Source organism: Triticum urartu, chromosome 2A, assembly GCF_056163025.1.
Source record: "Triticum urartu cultivar PI428250 chromosome 2A, HENAU_Tu73, whole genome shotgun sequence".
Lineage (NCBI taxonomy): Eukaryota > Viridiplantae > Streptophyta > Magnoliopsida > Poales > Poaceae > Triticum > Triticum urartu.
In genome coordinates this window covers 752460089-752475764 of record NC_141874.1, presented here as the reverse complement: position 1 = coordinate 752475764, position 15676 = coordinate 752460089, and the positions used below count along the sequence as shown (strand labels likewise).

The following is a 15676-nucleotide window of genomic DNA, read 5'->3' as shown; positions in this document are numbered from 1 at the left end:
CTCTAAAATAATAGGATTTTGATAAGTGATACCTATACAAAAGCCGGCGAGGCATGCCGACGTTTTGAAAGTTTCTCCGGCGCCCAAGAAACCAAGTACGGACAAGTGGAGACCGCCAACCGAGGAGATGATTAATACTAACTTGGACGGATCTTTCATTCCAGGAGAAGATCATGTTGGATTGGTATTGTTGCACAATCCACTGATGGCGGCATCGTTAGTGCTCGGGCTGGTAGACAGGATCATGTGAAGGATGCCTTCGCCGCTGAAGCATTTCCTATGTCACACGCAGCATCACTCGCCGCTAACTTGGGCATCCTTCCGGTGAAGTTTGAGAGTGATTCGCAGCTCTTGGTACTGGAGGCCCTGTATCTTCAGAGTGTCGATTCTTCATCGTATGCAGACGTTTTCAAGGACACGAAGTTCCAACTGAAGCAGGATGTAGTTCTCCAAACATGCAATAAATGCATGTCGACGCAGTGCAAATACGGTTGCACATGAGTTAGCCAGTATTGGGCGTTTGAATCGTGCAAACCATCATGTGGAGTGGGAGTCTTGGGTGATTTTCCCCAACACCGGTAAGTTATAGCTATGCTTTATACGTTAAAAATAATAATTCAGAGCTTTTCCTTGAACCAGATTCATAGCATGCACACCTACCTTGGGTTGGACCCGGCTGCTTCCCACAAGTGCCTGAACCAGACCCGTGTTAAAAAAAAGTGAGAGAGAGAACCAAACCCAAAGGAAACGCTTGCACCCGCACGCAACATCACCACCGCACTCTCATATACTACAAGCAAAAGGTTTGCAAGCTTTTCTTGTGTAACCCTACAAGCAAAAGGGCGGCGTGTGAATTTCATCACCCCACGGCGGCGCCAAAAACTTGATCCATTCCATTCACGGCAAGAAGGTTTCCGTTGAAAGGTGCGAAGTTGTATAGCACAAGCTACACGTGACGGTGTGACAAGGGAACAGGGACACTAGAGAAAAGAAAGAGGTCAGGTCGTTTTGGCTGCATGCCGTAGCCTGAATAGGCCGACCGGCCGGCATGTGGGGTTCCACTACCACAGCTGTGTTCGCCGGCCGGCCACTGCGACATCGAGCCATCGAAAACCAGTTTCAGCGCGAGAGTTAGTTGGTGTAGGGGGAGGTCATCCTTGAAGCGTTTCAGTTTCGTCGGCGTGTTTCAACGACCACGGTGACGCGCACCCCAACTAACGGAAAAAAATTATATGAGATCAGGTTTCACGGTTAGCAGATGAGATCCGTCCTGATAGATGACACATGGCATTCACAAATCACAAAGCATCTAATCTCTCTCCCCCTGATTTTAAGTGAGGGTGGGGAATGCTTTGTAATTTGTAAATGCCACGTGTCATTTATCAGGATGGGTCTCGCGTGAGATCTGGTCTCATAGAATTCTTTTTCCCAACTAACTCAACTCGCGCTACATCGACACTTTGAGACAAGCAGGAAAGCCCGCTAACTTTCTCGCGCGAATCTAACCAGGTCACCTCGCGTCGCGTGTGTTGAGTCTGATCCGTCCATTAGGCACGAGGAGCTCTTGTGATTTAACTGCCGTTGCTGCGATGCCATGTCGGCTAATCTGGGCGGAGCAAAGTGAGTTCTGACGGCGCGGCAGATAAACACACGAGTATTAATGGTACTCTCAGAAAAACTACTAGTATGTAGATTCCTAGTCGGACGGCTGTAGTACATTCCTGATGCAGTCGCGACGGAGCACTCACTGGCCCAAGATTGAATGAACCATGTGCACACTACTCAAGTCTGAATGCACGGCCATTGCCAGCCGGCACGGTCCTTCCTTTTTGTCAGCAGGTATCCACCACGGGGACCGGCCGGCATGTGGATACAGTACTAGCCAGTTAGGGCCTGTTTGGTTTGGGACTTAATTTCCCATGACTAAGGTTAAGCGTTGGCCACACCTATGGCGCGCTGCACAAATTGTGGCGAGCAAAACGAGCGCCGCATCATAGACAAAAAATTCTGCTGCAGAAGCCCGTATAGATTATGGTGAGTCAAACTTCAGTAGAAAACCAAACGTACGTCCAGAAGGTTGTGGCTCGCCACACGTTTGGCGTGGCAACCGATGGCCAGGAACCAAACAGACTCTTAGTCTCCTTGGTTTGCCTCTCCCTGCCAAACTGGCCTTCAGTTTCAGTTTGAGTTTCAGTTTCAGGCCACCAACATCATTTCATTCAGAGCGCGCTAATAATTTAGCACCAGTATTCAGATAGATAGATTCACGGCTCTTTCGCTGACCAGGCACGACTTGGACGCTTCCGTCAACTGCCTCTTGGGCTCTTGGCTGGACGTGTTGGCTGGTTGACAGACACCGACGCGCAACTCAACAACAAAACATACGGCAGCCGGCAGGATTCAACAATCTACACCACCACCGTACAAGTTAAAGAAGTTGGTCGCACTTCACTTCATTCACCCGAACGAGTCGCGATGAACCAACAATTATGAATGAATACATCAGCAGAGATATCGATGAGTGCAACAGCAGAGTCTGAATGAGAGTCATCTGAATATCGATGAATATATATATCAACATGGCTCGAATGGTATAGAGCCCCAATAGAACCAAGAACGGGTAGTAGCAGTAGTGCTGCTAACAAAGAACCAAAGAACGAGTAATCTCTACCGCCGATCCATAATGTGTGCATATAGCTAACTGGTACTACTAGACAGTGAAAATCTCTAGAAAGACCACGGCGGGCGATGCAGAGCAAGAGCATCCCGCAACCAACCGATCGAATCGAATCGAAGATCAGATTCCCCAGTGGTGGAGAATCGAATCAGAACCAGACTTTGCAGTCGGTGGGCTTGAATGCGGGGGCGGCGGCGGCGGCGCCTGGGGCGGGGAGGGAGAGCGGGCAGCTGATCCTGGCGCGGGGCCCGGGCACCTTGAACGCCCACACCTTGACGCGGAGCTTGGCGTTGAGCTTCACCTCCACCTCCACCGCGCCTCCCGCCAGCTGCGTCCGGAGGTTGGCCTGGGTCACGTCCCCCTCCAGCACCTGCTGGCCGCCGAACGCCGGCTTCACCTCCGTGGACGCCTGGTGGCCCTGGAAGAAGGGGTCGAGGGGCGCGAACCCGAAGCGCTGGCCGTCGTAGAGCGCGAGGGCCTCGACGTTGTCGTAGTAGAGCCCCACCCGCTTGTTGGGGTTGCGCACCGTCATGGCGAGCGTGAGGTTGTACTGGAGCAGCGCGGGGCTGGCCGGGGTGCCGAGCGCGAACTGGGCGAGGGAGGCGGAGTCGACGGTGGCGGCGATCATCTGCGGGCGGAAGACGAAGTAGAGGATGAGGGCGAGGACCCCCGCGGTGACGAGGAGCGAGACGAGGATGCTGCAGAGGCAGCTGAAGAGCCCGCACGCCAGGCACTTGAACGGGCAGCACAGGCACGACGCCGCGCGGCTCCCCGAACCCATCGTAAGAGTCCGGCGGCTTGCTTTGCTGGTGCTGCTGGTGCTGGTGGCTCCAAGGGAGGGGATTCCGGCGGCGACGGCGAGGAGGAGCGAGCTAGCTAGATTGTGGGTTGGATTGGATAGTGGATTGTGGCGAGACAGGTAGTATATAAGTAGAAGAGATTGGGGGACGCGGTTGGGTAAGCGCGTGGAGGCGACGACTCTTTCTTCCTTGTTGCCTGATGATTGTGCCAGGATTTTCTTCCTTGTGAGTTTTTGTGGGATTTGTGATTGGAATCGCTCGCGGTGATTTGTTGAAGGTTTTGGCGTGGAAGAAGACGTTGGGAGGGCGCCGCCGCCGTCTCCTGGCGTTGCTGCGTGCGAGGTCAATCTGGTGGCCGGGGGTATTCTGGTCATTTCTCGTGGGACTCATCTCACAGAGGGCAAAGATCAATGTCCAAACTAAAGATCAATCAGGCCAACTTAACCGATCCCCTATCCGACGCTAGAGAAGTAATTTCTGCTTGTACTTCTTTAATCGGCACTAGTCCTGGCCATGGGAAGCCCGGCCCGGCCGGCCTGGCCCGAAAAAGCCCAACCAGGCCCAGCCTGATATTGCTTCCGGGACGGGCTCGGACCTAGATTTTGAGCCCGATGACCGGGCCGGGCCTGTTGTTTTTGCATTTTTTTGAAGGGGCCCGGCCCGAGGCCCGTCGGGCTTTTACATGTTCGGGCTGGGCTTGGGCCCAAAAAACAGGCCCGGGCCCGGGCCTAGGTTTTTGCCTTGGGCTTGGCTAGGCCCGGCCTGGCCCGAGGTTTGGCCAGGTATAATCGACACCTAGTCGATCCCCTGAACCGAATAAAGAAGGATAAATTTTACTCCACCTCCTATTCGGCGCCTACATTTATTCCGCCGCTCCCGCTCAGTGGAAAAACTCAACCTCTCCCACGCCTCTCCCCGCCATAGCCTCTTCGCCGGCGCACCTCCCGGCTACCATCCCCCGGCCACATCCAAATCCAACATATCTGAAGATGTACTTTCGCCGGCGCTTTCAGATGCACACAAGTCCTTTTCCGACCATTGCAAAAGTTGTTGAGAAGTATGATGATTGGTTTAAGCTTCAAAGAAATGCAAGCGGAGAGATAAGCGCAACTCCTTCGATGAAGTGCATTGGGGTTGTTTGAGTATTGGCATATGGGTGTTCAGCCGATGCGGTTGACGACTATGACCGCGTTGGTGAAGGCACAATCTTGGAGGCCGTTCGAAGATAGACTAAAGCAGTGATCGATGTTTTTGGACTGGAATACTTGAGAGCACTCAACGATCATTCTTGAGGCACTTGCAACGAAGGATCTTTACATATGGCGTTCACTCTTTGGTTTCCCCGACTCTCACAATGACTTGAGTGTGCTGTCGAGATCACCACTGTTTTCTAGGCTTATTATAGGAGATGCTCATGCTTGCAAGTATTCGGTCAAGGGGCACAACTACTCGATGGGTTACTGCCTCGCGGATAGCATCTATCCCCCATAGGCCATATTAGTCAAAACAATTTCGTGCCCAAAAGGTAACAAAAATATTCACTTCGCCCAATGTCAAGAAGCGGCTACGAAAGATGTGAAGAAAGCCATCGGTGTACTTCAGCCTAAATATAACTGTGGATAAAAGAGTTGATGTGTGCATAACTCTTAATACTCTTGTGGAGGCATTAACTGAAAAAATACTTGTTAGTCGGGGCTGAAAAGAGTGACAATTTCCAATACTTGGTGGATAGGTTTGTCAACTAGTGCAAGGATGGAAAGAGAAAATGTTATCCATTGGTGGCAAAGAAGTTCTACTTAAAGTTGTATCCTAAGCTCTTCCGACATAAGCAATGTCTATATTCAGGATTCCAAAAACATGCAAACGAATCATGGATGCAATAGCGCAGTGTTGGTGGGGTGATGACGTCAGAAATAAGAAGATGCACTGGTTTGCCTACTGGAAGTATGTGTTCCAGAATCTAGAGGTGGAATGGGGTTAGGGACCCTCACTGTTTCAACCTATCAATGCTTGCGAAGCAAATTTGGACATTAATGGAGGCATCAAATAGCTTGCGTGAATGAGTGTTGAGGATCAAGTATTATCCTGATAGTAAGATTCTTAATGCCAAACTTAAATAGGGCTCATCTTTCGCGTGGTTAGAGTATATTGTGTGGTCTCAATACTGTTAATAAGGGGGCGATCTGGCGCGTAGAGACTGTCAACAGATTGAGATATGGGAGGACACATGGCTGCCATATATTAATACTGGAAGGGTCTTGACGCCCAAAGGCCATTGCTTACTAAGATATGTCCATGAACTAATTGATCGTGGTACAGGGACATGGGATGTTGATTTCGTTCGAACCATTTTCTAGGAGTTTGATGCACACCAAATATTGGCTATTCCTTTGAGTCGGAATGGCATGGGTGATTTCGTGGCATGGAAATATAACAAGAATGAGCTCTTTTCATTCCGCTCTACTTACCGCATAGAGTGGGAATCGACTTTTGGCGGCTCCATGAAAAGAATGGATGGGTCTCAGTCATCATATTTAAACTTGGTTTGGAGAGATGTGTGGAATTGCCTCGTACCAGCAAAAGTTAACATTTTCGCCTGGAAATGTTTACACGGTATTCTTCCTTATTATGGTGTATTGGCCAATCTCACATAATAAACAATAGTGTGTGTCCAGTCTGCAAAATACATTGCGAGGATATAAAACATGACCTCTTTCAATGTGCAGAGGCAAAGGAAATTTGGTTGAAGCTCGGCTCGAGGGAGGTGGTTATAGAAGTTTGTGAAGTCGATCGCTTGGATATCACTGATTTAGATTATTTGTTGGTAGGAAAGTTTATGAAGCCGGTTGGTGCATAGGTGAAGTACATAAGAGAAACAATCTTGACATCAGCTTGGTACATTTGGTGGAGGAGAAGACAAAAGATCCATGAAGAAACCATGTAGTCTTCATCGCGTGCGGCATTGTCAATCCAAGTTTTGGTTTCAAGTTTCGTTAGAACATCAGTAAAGACTCACAACCAAAGTCAAGTACCCAGTGTCGCGCGTCTAAAGGATTTGTCACTTTAGATGTTGATGCGAAGTATGATATTAATCTGGGATCAGAAGCTACTGGTTTGGTGATTAGAGATGATAAGGGGAGGCGGGCTCCCAGCTTATTCCATATGCGACAGACGCGGCTACTGTTGCGAGCAGTTCTAGACGGAATTCATCTCGCAAATCAAATTGGCTGTCAAACTCTGGTTATCTAGTCTGATTGTGCAGGGGTTGTTAATACTCTTCAGGAAGGAGGTTCTTCTGCGTCAGTTGTAGCACCGATATTCGCGGACCATCTGTGTACAGAGGACCTCTTTGGCAAAGTTTTTTTTTTCATGTATTGCCCAAGGGAAGCGAATCGTGTTTTTTTTTAGCAAAAGAGGGGGGGTGGGGGGCTCCGATTTCATTAACGAAAGGAAGCGAATCGTGTGGCGTACACGCTAGCTCAGGAGTGTAATTTTGGAAGTCGTACGCCCTTTTCATCGTACTCAGAGCAATTTCGAAAAAGAAGAAGCTTTGTTTGCTGTTTACGCTGAAGAAACACGCGAGTCGTTTTCTCGATACAAAGAAACGAAAAGTTGTCGGTGATGGACTAGTAAACGCAGTTAAGTCGTCACGCGGCTCCGCGCGACGAACTGACGCCGATCGCTTGCTTCTCTCTCCAGATAAACTGAACACAACACATCACCCGCAAAAAAAAAAAGATAAACTGAACACAACACAGATGAAGAAGATGGAAGAGCCGTCCGAAATCTCCCGTGGAAACTTACACGAACCGTGTGTGCGCGCGCGCGACGTTGAAAGTGACATGTACTAACTTTCAAAAAAAAAAAGGAAAGTGACATGTACTACGATGCGAGCGACGTGGCCTTGACCCGAGCGAGTCGAAGAACACGTCAGGCGAACGCTTCAACTATCTCAGGCCACCGGCCTGACGTGTTCCAAAAGAAAAAAAACTATCTCAGGCCACCTGAGGCTAAATTCACTGATACTCTGCCACTGTCACGGTGCCACCGATCGGTGTCGTCGGCGATTTAATCCATGCGAAAGATCGCACGAAACGACCGACAGGGAACCCGGCCCCCTGGGCACGTACCTGCCCGTTCGTACGTACGTAAACTAGATTATCCATGTGGTGGATACGGCACAATCGTACGAGTTTGACCAGTTTTTTTTAAAGGGAAACGAGTTTGACCAGTTGCAGGGTTGAGATGAAGTGGCCATTTACCGCGTGTTTTTTTTTTTAATTTGTGGGGAGAAAAATGAACTCGTCAGATCTCGGGGGAGAAGCAGAGCACATGCATGCATGGGGCCCGGATGGCTGATCTGCCTTGGCCCACCACGTTCCTGCGGTTAGTTTTTCGTGTGGTTGCCCCCTTGATTATCAACGTGGTTCCCGGTAGAATGCTGCCCGGTCCGGTCTCGTGGGAGGTGATTATCACGTGTTGCTATTCGTGCGTGCAAACTGCAAAGTAGCATGCGCTTAACTCTGAAAAAAATTGTCTTCTGGTAACCATTTTCTTAGCGCAGTATAACCGTAGATGTTCACATGTATGCATATCCGTTTATCCCAGGCACATCTTATCTCTATGAACACCTTGAAGATACTGAACTCAAATCATATTTTGAGATTGACACCACATACGCCTCACGGTCAATGAGAACGTCTCCTCCCACTGAACGAACGCCGTAGGTAATCATAAAAGAAATTCTAAAAATTCGAACACGAGGACTTGAACCCTGGTGGGATAGTTCCACCACAATGAATCTAACCATCTGAGCTACAGAAAAAAAAAATGCTTCCTGCCAACTGTTAGATTTGCCATTGACTATGTGCAGACTAGATGTTGATTGAGAAACACTAATTATAATTTATATGCGTACAAACATGCACGCCTTGCTTATTTTCTTTATTCAACTCGGTTAAAGAAAATTACATCACGAAAGTCACAACACCCATATCTAATTAGTTGTGGGTCAATGGCAGCGCCAGGACGATAAACTGTGAGCTTAAAGAGAATTATCAAAAAAATTACATGGCTTTTGAATTTTTTTATATGAATACATACATGTATATGAAGGATTAGCAAAATAGATGTGGGGTTAGTTGACCACACAACTATAACGTGGATACGCCATTGGTTGTGGGTACAACCACGTTCTAATCATCCAACCATGTTGATGATGTAATTGCATCCGAGCATCTTCAAAGGGGACCCTCAAAGCTCCGGCATTTGTCATTTGTGGGAGTTTGGACACTTTTTGCCATCCAATGTTATCCCCCAAGTTTTCACAAAATGCATCCGAACTCCAAACTCCTTCAGGCTAGGTACACTTGGGGGGTCTTTGGGGGTGTTCGTACATCCGTCTAGCCAATCAAAAGCCAGCACGTCGGACATCCGAACATTCCACCTCTCTCCTTAACCGTGACATGCACTTGCATAGAAGGACGTTTAGAGAACATGATTGCATGGCCGGCTCTCGCATTATGTCCGCGGACCACGTCCGCCCAAAAGAAAGGACATCTGCCGTGTCCGTTTGGGGGTCAACGTTGGAGATGCCCTAATGTAACATTCGACGGAAAATAAAGGTTTAGTGAATTCGGAATTGTAAACACGAGCTAAATTGTGCCAAGGAGAAGAGCTAAATTGTGAGGAATATGAAACACGAATTCCATGGTTTGGAAAACATCCTTTGGCAATATAGACAGACCGAGATGTCGCATTTGTAGTCACCAGCATAAAAAATATGTACGCGCAATGCACATTAATCTTTGACAATAGAATTAATTGCATGCGAATATTAGGTAGAATATTAATGGTTAGCCCTACATTTGGTAAACATGTTAGATCGTTCGTCATTTAAGCAGTTTATAATAGGCCGTTTGATTGAGCTTGTTTGATGGTTGCGGTTAGTTGGATCAGACCCTTTAGGTCTTGTTATATTAGTATGGGATTTACCAAAAAAAATTGTTGCGATTAGGCGACATTTGGCATGAAATCTGGCACACATAAACGGGGAGATGCGTCGAGGTTTCCAAAGGGGCGTGATTACAGGTCGGGGGAGGAGGGCGTGGGCGGCTGGAACGGCAACCAACCAATGAACCGCAGTGCAAAGCTGGCTGGCGCAAACAAACGGCAGGGTCAAACCAATCAGCCGTGCGTTTGTTGACCTCCACCCACTCTGTCCCACAAGGCCACAACGGCTACAACTCCACCATCCAACCACGCCCACCGCACCACCACTACCCACTTCTTCCCCGCGCCTTCCCCCTGCTTCTTCTTCCAGCCCACCCCACCCAACCCAACCCAAAACCTTGCACAAATCACCGCGATTCACATCCCAAATCCCACCAGAACTCACGAGGAAGAAAATCCACGCACAATCAGGTCAAGCAACAAGCAAGGAAGAGTCGTCCGTCGCCTTCACGCGCTTGCGTACCCAACCCAACCGCGTCCCCAATCCCCTTCCCCAAATTAATCCCCTCCCCCATCCCCTACTTATATCCCACCTCGCCGCAAATCACCCAAATCCAGCCCACCTCCAATCTGCCTCGCCACTCCTCGCCGCCGCCGGGAACCACATCCAGCCGAATCCCCCTCAGCTCCTCCCCGCCGCCGCCGCCGCCGCAGTCGTCCACCACCAGCTCTCGACGGGATGGGTTCGGGGAGCCGCGCGGCGTCGTGCCTGTGCTGCCCGTTCAAGTGCCTGGCGTGCGGGCTCTTCAGCTGCCTCTGCAGCATCCTCGTCTCGCTCCTCGTCACCGCGGGGGTCCTCGCCCTCATCCTCTACTTCGTCTTCCGCCCGCAGATGATCGCCGCCACCGTCGACTCCGCCTCCCTCGCCCAGTTCGCGCTCGGCACCCCGGCCAGCCCCGCGCTGCTCCAGTACAACCTCACGCTCGCCATGACGGTGCGCAACCCCAACAAGCGGGTGGGGCTCTACTACGACAACGTCGAGGCCCTCGCGCTCTACGACGGCCAGCGCTTCGGGTTCGCGCCCCTCGACCCCTTCTTCCAGGGCCACCAGGCGTCCACGGAGGTGAAGCCGGCGTTCGGCGGCCAGCAGGTGCTGGAGGGGGACGTCACCCAGTCCAACCTCCGGACGCAGCTGGCGGGAGGCGCGGTGGAGGTGGAGGTGAAGCTCAACGCCAAGCTCCGCGTCAAGGTGTGGGCGTTCAAGGTGCCCGGGCCCCGCGCCAGGATCAGCTGCCCGCTCTCCCTCCCCGCCCCAGGCGCCGCCGCCGCCGCCCCCGCATTCAAGCCCACCGACTGCAAAGTCTGGTTCTGATTCCGCCATCGGTTCGATTCGATTTGATTCCTTGGTGCGTGCCGTGCGTTGCGTTTGGGGATCTGATCTCATCTCTTCTCTCGATTCGATTGGTTGGTTGCGGGATGCTGCTGCTCTGCGTCGCCGCCGTGGTCCGTCCATTAGCATGTAGATCTTGGTAGTAGAGATTTTCGCATCTGGTACTGCCTTGTTAGCTTTGCACATACTATCGATCGGTCGATTACTGTTCTTTTGGTTCTTTGTTAGCAGGAGTACTACCCACCGTATACTATTACTAGTTCTTGGCCTGTATTGAGATCGTACTATTCGACCATTGTTGATATTTTCATCGATATTCAGATTTCTTAAATTCAGGCTCTGCTGTTGGATTGTGTCTGTTGATATATTCATTCATGATCGTTTGTTCATCGCAATTTCTTCCGGAACCATGACCAACTTTTCGTGTGCCGTGACCAAATCCACACGGCAGTGGAGTCGAGAGCTCGATGATTTCGCACGAAAAGCCTTCCAGCTTTTTTTACCTCTGTTTTCAGTGTCGATGAGGAGACGCGAGTGGGACGGTGATGGCGATTGTCGCTTGCCGGTGCCAGCGTATGTGTTTTCCGTTGTTCAGTTGCGCGTCGGCGTCAACTACAGTAGCAAATTAACACGCCGAGACTAGAGCAGGTTTCGAGCAGTTACGGAAGCGTCCAAATCGAACCAGGTCAGCGAGCCGTGAATATGAATGCTCGTGCTTCATTAGCGCGCTCTGAATGATGCTGTTTGCCTGAGACTGCAAACCAATTTGGTTGGCAGAGGCAGACGAACGAGATTAACTGGCTCCACATGCCATGCCGGCCGGTGCCATGGTGGATGCATGCAGACAAAAAGGAAGGGCAATGCACAGTTGTATAGCAGCCTGGCTAGCTTGTACTCGTTGAGTTGAGGTACGGTGCACATGCTCTGTATCCGTTGGATTGCACATGGTACCGTGTCCATTAATTCTTGGTGCCGATTCAGATTTCGACACCGTTAACGTGACATCTGTGGTAAAATAATAAGTATTACTTCCTTCATCCCATAATATAAGATTTTTTATAACACTATACTAGTGTTCAAAGACGTCTTACATTATAAACAGAGGGAATAATATTTATATTTCGTCAGAACTCCATGACAGTGGAGATCGTACCACAGTTAGAGTGTATACGGCCGTGGACAGCAAATGCAGGCCTTCAAATTCCCGTGGGTGCGCCTAGTGACCGAACACATCTTAAATTTGCTCCTTGCATCCATATATAATACATTAAACCTTAAATTGATACAAAACATGCAAAAGTGCAAAATCTATTAATCTGTTACTCTATCACTCGTCGGAGATGTCCATGGGTATGCCAAAAAAAGCGTACCAAATCCAAAGATTATGTGATGCAACTGCTTCGAGAATTATGATAGGCTTCTTAACATGACCCTGATATTGCCCTTGTAAAGCCTGCTGGTAGTTCTTTCATTTTTCCAATTCACGCGATCAAGAGATCCAAGTAAACCTGGTCACCCTATTGCATCTGAGATTGCCAAGAGCCTGTCAATGTCTCCCACGGTTGGTTCTTTCAGATACTGAGGTTCGAACACCTCAACCATGACAATTGCAAACCTGACCACAACATCTCCACATGTGCTCTCAGACATCCGTAGGTACTCGTCACATGAATCACCGGCCGTGGCATATGCAAGCATCCGGAGTGCGGCCGTGCACTTTTAGTAACCAGAGAACACAATCGTTCCCACAGCATCCATCTTCAGGATGAAGTAGTCATCATAGCACCGGACGCCATGGTACAAACGATCAAAGACAATCTTGCGCACCCGAAAACGCCGGCAAAAATGGTCAGCGGAGAGTGCATCGAGGCAAAGTAATCGGCCATCAGTGTCAAATGGCCGCGTGCCCTGTTGCGGTTGAGCACTCGATGACCCTTGATCGAGCCCTGGAAATTGAGAACATGATCGTCTGCACGCACCACGTTTTCAAGGACCACCTGCATCATCGTCGTATCATCGGAGTACTCCTCCTCATCCGACGAGCCGTCAGACGACTCAACATACTTCTTGTATATGTACTCCAAGTCGGAATCCATTGCTAGAAAGAAGAAGGGAACTGTTTTTAGCTCCAATGATTCATCAAACAGTTGCCGGATATGGTGAGTATAGCAGGAGCGGATGGTACCCAGCGGGGCGGTCGGAGGACAGGGGTTGAAGGCGACGGAGGAGAAGAGGGTTGAAGCCTTGCTGGAGCGCTGGAGGTGACGAAGACGTATAGTTCCGATAGGGGTTTGACGTGGCGGCCGATGTGGTGGAACGGCGGCGAAGGCAAGAGAGAAACAAGTAAGAAGAGAAAATGAGGAGGGTGGACAAGCAGTGTCCAGAAGGGGTTTTGGATGGGCCTGGGTGTCGAAGTCTTATGTGTCTGGGTTCGGATTAACGCGTCCGGACCATACTTGGCCAAACGGGCCGGCCCGGCCCGGCACGGCGTAAACGTGCCTGGCACGGCACGGCCCGTCTTGGCACGAATAGTAACCGGGTCGGCTGTGCCGGCCCACGGGCGGGAGCTAGCAGCCCAGGCACGACACGTAGGCCACGTGGGCCGGCACGCGGCACGCTCAGGCACGCCGGCCCGTTGGAGGACGCTGACTCGTCTGGCGTGATTTTTTTTCTTTTTCTTCGTAATACCTCTGAAAACAGCAAAAAAAGGCCAAAAATGTAGAAAATTGCAAAATCTGGTAGACTATTATGTGAGATAAATCTAGAGTTTTATTAGCACATGTACATCATTAAAACTCCCATCTGAAAGAATAAAAGAATACAAGACATACTCTATAATTACAAAAGGATAAAAAATACAAATAATACACTATAACACTACTACTACTTAGATTCAAGCATTAATAAAATACGCATGCACTATGAAAATATTAAACATATTAGGGTATTCGGTATTTATATAGGACATATATATTTATACTTTTAAAAAAACTAAAAACGGGTCGTGCCGTGCCGGCCCACGTGCCTAGCCTCCAGGCCCAGGCACGGCCCATGGCGTGCCGCATGCCAGGCCTGGCCCGTTTAGCCCAGGCCGTGCTGTGCCTGGGTCGTGTCGGGCCTGCGTGCTACCTGGCCGGCCCAGTTAGCATGGCCCATTTGGCCAGCTATAGTTTGGACCACCCTACGGACAGATATAGGAGAGCTCCTAACCGGCGCCTTCAGCGCCGGCTGGAGTTTCTGGCGCCCACGCGCTTCCTGATATGGGCTGGCCCATCACGTGGCAAAAACGGAAGCGCTCGCTGATCACACCAAAAACCAAAAACGGAAGCGCTCGCTGCTCGCTGCTCACACCAGCTACCTGGCCGGCCCAGTTAGCATGGCCCATTTGGCCAGCTATAGTTTGGACCACCCTACGGACAGATATAGGAGAGCTCCTAACCGGCGCCTTCAGCGCCGGCTGGAGTTTCTGGCGCCCACGCGCTTCCTGATATGGGCTGGCCCATCACGTGGCAAAAACGGAAGCGCTCGCTGCTCACACCAAAAACCAAAAACGGAAGCGCTCGCTGCTCGCTGCTCACACCAGCTACCTGGCCGGCCCAGTTAGCATGGCCCATTTGGCCAGCTATAGTTTGGACCACCCTACGGACAGATATAGGAGAGCTCCTAACCGGCGCCTTCAGCGCCGGCTGGAGTTTCTGGCGCCCACGCGCTTCCTGATATGGGCTGGCCCATCACGTGGCAAAAACGGAAGCGCTCGCTGCTCACACCAAAAACCAAAAACGGAAGCGCTCGCTGCTCACACCAGCTACCTGGCCGGCCCAGTTAGCATGGCCCATTTGGCCAGCTATAGTTTGGACCACCCTACAGACAGATATAGGAGAGCTCCTAACCGGCGCCTTCAGCGCCGGCTGGAGTTTCTGGCGCCCACGCGCTTCCTGATATGGGCTGGCCCATTACGTGGCAAAAACGGAAGCGCTCGCTGCTCACACCAAAAACCAAAAACGCTCAAAAAAGATGTCCTACGTGGAATCGAACCCGCACACTAGATTCCTCAAGCATCTTGCGAACCACTGGACTAGCCACATAGTTCTGTCTCATTTCAGCGCGAACATTATAAGAATGATAGCAGCCGCGCTATCTGTGTATCAATTATATTTTTGCTATTATTTGATAACAATATGGATAAACATGATTTTCTTTTAAAAGAAGGAAAGTCAATTTGGATAAACATGATTTTCTTAAAAAATCATGAACAAGCAAATTAACATTAGTCTATTCAAAAAAAGTTCACGAATTAGAAAACGTTCACATATTCAAAAAGTTCATTAATATGAAAAAAAGTTGACTAATTTGAGAACATTCATCGTTTTGAAAAACAGTTCATTGAATTTGAGAAAAGTTCATCCAATTTAAAAAAAGTTCATTGACTTTGAAAAAAATTTATTCTGAAAAAAGTTCAAAGAATTTCAAAAAAGTTCATCGAGTTTGAAAAAACATTCATCAACTTTGAGAAAAGTTCATCAAATTTGAGAAAAGTTCATCGATTCTGAAAAAAGTTCATTGAATCTTAAAAAAGATCATCGAAATTTGAAAAAATGTTCATCAACTTTGAGAAAAGTTCATCAAATTAGAAAAAAAGTGTGTCAATTTTTGAAAAAATTTCACCGAATTTGAGAAAAGTTCATCGAATGAAAAAAAGTTCATCAAGTTTGAAAACAAGTTCGTCGATTTTGATAAAAGTTCATGGAATTTGGAAAAAAAGTTTACGTATTTGGAAAAACGTTCGCGCATTTAAGTAAATAAAGGAACAAGAAAAAAAAGAGAAAAAACCCGCCCAGAAATCAGCGAACCAGTGAG

At 49.2% G+C, this 15676-nt stretch overlaps 3 protein-coding genes across 3 annotated transcripts; 1 reads left to right on the top strand and 2 right to left on the bottom strand.

Annotated features, from left to right (window-relative positions):
* Positions 1 to 2522: 2522 nt before the first annotated feature.
* On the bottom strand, positions 2523 to 3750 carry LOC125540402 (NDR1/HIN1-like protein 10). Its single transcript, XM_048704014.2, has one exon. The coding sequence runs from the start codon at positions 3456 to 3458 to the stop codon at positions 2826 to 2828; it is 633 nt and encodes a 210-aa protein (XP_048559971.2). The 5' UTR covers positions 3459 to 3750; the 3' UTR covers positions 2523 to 2825.
* Positions 3751 to 9824: 6074 nt separating this feature from the next.
* On the top strand, positions 9825 to 11154 carry LOC125540403 (NDR1/HIN1-like protein 10). Its single transcript, XM_048704015.2, has one exon. The coding sequence runs from the start codon at positions 10169 to 10171 to the stop codon at positions 10799 to 10801; it is 633 nt and encodes a 210-aa protein (XP_048559972.2). The 5' UTR covers positions 9825 to 10168; the 3' UTR covers positions 10802 to 11154.
* A 1177-nt stretch (positions 11155 to 12331) lies between these two features.
* LOC147987782 (uncharacterized) lies at positions 12332 to 12915 on the bottom strand. Its single transcript, XM_087542503.1, has 2 exons — positions 12625 to 12915; positions 12332 to 12535 (listed from the first exon to the last, which is right to left on the bottom strand). The coding sequence occupies exons 1-2, from the start codon at positions 12913 to 12915 to the stop codon at positions 12332 to 12334; spliced, it is 495 nt and encodes a 164-aa protein (XP_087398629.1).
* Positions 12916 to 15676: the final 2761 nt, after the last annotated feature.